The sequence below is a fragment of the Dermochelys coriacea genome, chromosome 7 (genome assembly GCF_009764565.3).
Source record: "Dermochelys coriacea isolate rDerCor1 chromosome 7, rDerCor1.pri.v4, whole genome shotgun sequence".
Taxonomy (NCBI): Eukaryota; Metazoa; Chordata; order Testudines; family Dermochelyidae; genus Dermochelys; species Dermochelys coriacea.
In genome coordinates, this window is record NC_050074.1 from 43,760,320 (window position 1) to 43,766,319 (window position 6,000).

The 6,000-nt window shown below is 42.2% G+C and overlaps 1 protein-coding gene across 4 annotated transcripts in view; it reads right to left on the reverse strand.

Annotated features, from left to right (window-relative positions):
• Positions 1 to 5,414, reverse strand: part of STAB1 (stabilin 1) — a 103,265-nt gene extending 97,851 nt beyond the window's left edge. For 2 of the 4 annotated variants that reach the window (XM_043518235.1, XM_043518236.1), the window contains exons 1-2: positions 3,886 to 4,188; positions 676 to 812 (exon numbers count right to left, since the gene is read on the reverse strand). In XM_043518235.1, coding sequence (XP_043374170.1) covers positions 676 to 812; positions 3,886 to 3,966 — 218 coding nt within the window. In that variant the 5' untranslated portion in view covers positions 3,967 to 4,188. Of the gene's footprint in view, positions 1 to 675; positions 813 to 3,885; positions 4,189 to 5,224 lie in introns of those variants that run through there. The other 2 variants (XM_038409579.2, XM_038409577.2) reach the window with 2 other exon arrangements.
• Between the last annotated feature and the right edge of the window lie 586 nt (positions 5,415 to 6,000).

Below are 6,000 nucleotides of genomic sequence, written 5' to 3' on the forward strand. Positions count from 1 at the left end.
TTGTTCTGTGTGTACAGGCCCCTGTGACCACACAGAAGTCAATGGGGATTCACAAGGGTCTATTCCCAAGAAATAAACTGCAGGATTGGGGCCATAGACTGTATTTAGGCCCCTAAATAAAAGTGTCTTGATTTTTATGGGTACTAGTACCTGCAACTCCTGTCTGAACTCAGGTGAAGCTGTGAATTCTCAGTACCTCTGAAAATCAGGCTACTTTTATTAAAGGTGCGTAAATATGGGTTTTGGTGCTTAACTCTGGGCGCTCAACTCAGAAAATTTTAGTCACAGTTTCTTCCACAGGGTTATGAAGTGTAAGGAATTAATGTCTGTTCAGTTCTCTGAGATCTTCAGATGACTGCACTAGAGAAATATCACTATTAAATACTCATTATCTGTATATCTATACACATGACCATGAGTATGCATATGTGAACTATGCACTTCAAGCTGCCTCTTCTTTAACCCTAAACCAGAATTATATTGCTCCCCACTCAAAGGTAGAAACCAGCCACATCTCTCTTTCTTTATTCTTCTATAAGGCAACTTCTCCCTGGCCAGCAAAAAGCGTGCCTTGAAATGCTGACTTATATGTGAGTATATACAATAAATACAAAAGAGTTATAGAATGGCCCTGTAAACCTGATGGGGCAGGCTGAACAGGGAAATGGGCCTTACCTGCAGCCTCTCTCTCCTAGTGCCTGGGTCATCTTTATCCACCCTTTTGGACACACCACTTTGGGGGCCGCAGCGCAGGAGGTGCACGGTGTAGCCAAGGTAAACATCGTCTTGACATTGCATTGCATGGATTTTAACTTTAAAAAAAAAAGAGCAAAGATGAAATTGTTATCTTTAGTCATGGATCTGATCTTCCCCCATTATCTCCCCACCCTGAGGACCCTGGTTTACACTGGGAATTTCATCAAGCGAGGCCAGCAGGCTGTGTGCAAAGCACAAATGCAGACAGGCTAAACCATGACTTTACACTGGTAGCCGCTTACTCCTGCTTGATCTGGATAAGGTGCATCAGTGCAAATACAGCGATTCTGGTGGCTGACTCCAAGACCTGATTCTAATTTTATTTTCTTTCATTAGAGTAACAAATGTTAGTGGGTAAGGTTCCTTAGGGCTAGTCTACACTGGCAACACTAAAGCGCTGCCACTGCAACGCTTTAAGGTGGCTTGTGTGGTTGTGTGGTCACTCTCCCAGCGCTCTAAAAAACCCACCTCCACAAGGGGCATAGCTTCCAGCACTGGTGCACTGTCTTCACTGGCGCTTTACAGCGCTGAAACTTGCTGGGCTCAGGGGTGTGTGTTTTTCACACCCCTGAGCCAGAAAGTTGCAGCGCTGTTAATTGCCAATGTAGACAAGCCCTTATTGTGCAACAAAGATGAGGTCAGATGCTGACTTTGCTTCTCTTTGTAAATAATTGAGCTTTTTCCAGCACATAGAGGCTCCCACCACAATCAGAGCCCCATTGTGCTAGGTGTGCACAAACACTATGTACTGCTGGAAAGAGCTTACCGTCTAACTAGACAAGACAAAGGGTGCAAGGGGAAAAAGGTGTGAAGTAATTTGCCCAAGGCCATGCTTCAGGACAATGGCAGAGCCAAGAACTGAACCCAGAGTCCCAGTCCAGTGGTCTGTCCACTAGAACACCATGCACTCCTGTTTTGCTCGACCTGCTTCAGGGCTCCACAAAGTACTGTCACCAACATGATGGATTCATCCACGGCCTTTGTGGTATGTTCAAATTATTGACAGCCCACCCAAAAAGAAATGACACCCTAATCCATCCTACCCATTCTGCTGAGACTCTGCCCTGCTGTACAAGTGATGGCCTAGGCCGGTTTGGAGAATAGGTCTGAGGCCTGCATGGGTAGAATGGATGGGTAAAGTGGAATTCATGGCCTGCATCTGCGGGGTAGGAGCTCTGACTGTCATCGGGGGATGACTATGGAAGGTCCCAGTCCGTACAGAAAGGACAGAGTGGTGCATAGTGGAATGGTGAACAGGGTAATGGTGTTATTTATAGACTGTATATGGAAAATAAGGTATGATAAAGCAGCAGCAGCAGCTCGAGCCTAGGACTGTACAATGGAAGGCCTGCATTCCAGTTCTGACACAGTTTCACTGGGTGGCCTTGAGCAAGTCACTTATGCTCGATATTCCTCAGTTTCCCCATCTAATTCCCCTCCTTCACAAATGAGGTGGCAATGCTTCATTCATTAATGTTTCTAGGCACCTTGAAAAGTGTGGCTGGAAGGCATGACAGAAATACAGTATACATTAGATTCCTTGTTCACTGCACTTTCCAGACAGAGTCCCTCCAATTTTGCATTATATCTGCCTTTGATCTGATTAATAAAAGAGCCACTTGAAGTTTTGGCATTTGAATGCCCTTTAAGTGCTCTACCTCCTCCTAAATCATGCCTTTTTAGATGGATGGACATCCCTAGCTCCCTTTGCTAATTGTCATAAGGTCTCTCCTTCCATGGCCAACCCCTCTCTACTTTTTGATAGCCCTTCCACAACTCTTTCACTAGAGAACAAGATTCCTAAATTTCTCATGCAACTTTTAACTTTATAGGCTCTGTCAGCAGGAGACAAGAAACGCAGTGGCAGCAGACACTTTGTAATATGAATTAACATGCCTTCCATCCTACTGAAATGGCTAATCTCCACCACAGAGCTGAGAAAACCAGTCTAAATAAAGCCACATGTACATTCCTCACAATGCTGCTAAACATGAAAATTGAACTGGATGTATGAACCAAAACAAAAATCTGTCTAAGGGAAAATATTTCTTATTACTCATATGGACACTACCAAGAAACAGGTTTCATGTTTTTCTTGTTGCATCAAGGTGCTTAGATACAACAGTGAATGGTGTGAGGTATTCACCTAGATAGATCTATTTAAAAGTTAATTACACACCTACATAGCACTGACATATAAGTCTACAATAACTAATCACTAGGTCCACTATCTAGCACTTACATGCAGTTCTACAACAAATCAGTATGCAGGTAATGAAGGGATTTGTTTATTTATTTGGTAAGGAGAGAGATTTCAATTGAAAGTTTTTAAGGTTTTATTGTAAAATCTTACCATTTTTTAAAATCTGTGAGCTATGACAGACAATTCTTTGACAGTGAAGAAGCCATTGTTTGTTCATTCACTGAGACAGCTGCACTGTCTGATACGAATAAACATGCTGTACAGATCAGCATGCAGTAGTTTACTGCCACCTTGTCATGCTCTCCTGGGCAGGTTTGGGATTGGATTCTGGACTGGGTTTTGCTTCTGTTGGGTTTTAAACAGGGTATCTTCTCAGTCTCTCTGAGAAGTATGAAGGCTCATCACTTAAATCTCACATTGGGCACAATGTCAACCTTAACCATTTTCAAGCCAACTTTTCAACAGCTGCAGTTTAGAAATACTTTTAGAAAACATTGAGGAAATTCTACAAGGCACTTTAGGGCTCAATTCTACCGGGTGCAAAGTCCCCTTGAAACCAGTGAAGTTTGTGGGAGTCGAGGATGCTCAGCCTCAGAGTATTGGGCCCACAGTCCTCATGCTACTATTGTATCCTCTTTGCATTTAGTGCTGATAATGTGTAAATCAAAGTTTACTTAAGATCCAAGCAAAACTCCATATCCTCAATTTTACATATACAATATAGACTATAGATATTACATACACACAGAGGAAAGGTAACAGATGGTCTTATAGCTTAATTAGGGAGGTAATTCAACATATAACTAAATTCACACTGAAACCATTGTTTGGGGGGGGGGTGTATCCTTCAGTAACACAGCAGCCATCTAAAAACAAGTAATTGCCCCACGATCATTTAACTGCGAAATAAAGACTTGCGAACTTACCTTCTGACTCTGCCCTTCCACTGTGGAAATGAACCATGCTGCTAAGAAGGAAAACAGTAACCTAGGAGGATGCATTTTCATGCTTTTACAGATGGGACCCTTTTCTTGAGGGGGGGGGTTGATGTAGAGGATGCAATATCAGTCAGATGAGACCGCCTACTAAGAATCAGATCCAAGAAAAACCAGAGATTAAACATAAACAGGGAGAAAACACTTTCGCACTCTGAATCTCCTATTCCAAAGTATACAGAAGTAATTCTGCTACTTTTAACGTCAAACATGAGTCAACAACAGCTTTTTTTCCTCTCTCTTCTTTTTTTAAACACACACACACACACACACACACACACAAAACCCTGTGAGTAGAAGGTTTACTGAAAACAGGAACATCTACGGATTTCCTCCCACATATCAGTTCAAAACAGATGGAAGGAAATCCTTAGCTTTCAACTGATTGGAATGAAATATGTTAACTGTATCCTTAACTGGAGGCAAACCCAAGAGACAAATATATACTGTAGAATCTGGATGGCAAATCAATTTCATTTCATTGCTGATAATATGACCAAGCCAACCAAAAAACACATACATCCACTGCCTGTTGCAGCAGATATTTATTTATTCTATAAGGCAAGTCTTTGCAGACGGTCTATACGGTACTTAATAAAGATAACAAATATTGCCTATAAAGCAAAATTGGCCCCTTCGTTGGAGTTTGATGTTTATTTAAAATGCATGAGTTGCTCAACAAAAAGAGTGTTACATTTAGCATACCAGCGACTCTGTGGGTGGCAGCAAAATATATAAATTTTCTAAACACTTTACTGGTAGCTAAAGTAATTCAGGGAGGATGTTTTTCAACACTTGGAGTAATCAAGCCCTGAAATTTAAGAGACATGCTTGGCCTTGCATTGAGTTTGCAACTGAATATCTCTTGCTGGTGACAGTAGAGAAAATTAAGAAGATTCACAACATGTTTGATGGGCGCTTTATCTACAAATGTTGCCAATAACATTCAATTTATTTAGTGGTGTAAGGAATTGTCCAAACAGCACTTAGCTGTAAACACCATTAGACCATGATGACAGTGACTAAGTATATTAATAGGTTTTTTTAGCCATTTCAAATGTGTGTATAAAAGCAAATCAGTCATTTTTAGACTGTGTTTGTGTGTATATATAGATGAACACAGAATGTATTAATTCTTAATACTTATATAGGACTTTGCATATCTATACACACATACACAGCATGTATTAATATACAGTACTTGGCATACTTGGCATTCCCACCAGAGTACATAAAAACATGATAGGAAAATAATAGGCACTGTACTTACTAATGCTGTTAATTGTAGTCTACCTCTTTTCCCATCTAACAGAGAGATACAGGCTGACAAACAGCGGTGCTATACATCTCCCAGCAACAGGAAGCAACCAAGGCAAAAATCCATCCACTGTGGCCTGCAGAAAAAGTCCCCGTCCTGCAACTCACTTCCAGCTTGATCAAACGATTCAGCCCTTTTGCCCTTATGAGGCATTCTGATGTAACTGCAATCGTGGGACAAGGGCCACGCAGGCAGCATATCACTACAGAGAACACCCGGATAGACCCAGCCTCCAGTCCATATCAGAGTGAAGTACAGATCAGCGGAATGGTGTCAGGTGCCAGCACAGTCACCACGGGGCCTGACATTCAAAAAGGTTGTGTTCGGATAGAGTGACGGGAGAAGGAGGCCAAAAGACAAACTGATATTCATGAGAGGAGAAAAAGGGTAGGCCATGCATCTGTCCTTCCCTTTTCCAAGCATCAAGTACTCCCAGCCCAGCTCTACTTCAGCCATCATCTCTCTGGCACCATACCCACCCCAATCCAGCCACCTTCCCAATGGCAAATTTTCCCTTGGCTTCCATAGTGAAAAGCACCAGCAACCTAAAGAGCTTCCTAGCTGGGAAAGCTTCCTCACCTTTCTTTCCTCATGAAAACCAACACCTCCCATCATGAGCATCTTCCGAGGCCCCAACCCATTGAGCCTTCTGCATCCCCCAACTGAAAGATATCCTGATTTGGCTACCCTCCTCCTTGAGAAAACCCTCTCCTTGATAATAGAGAGAC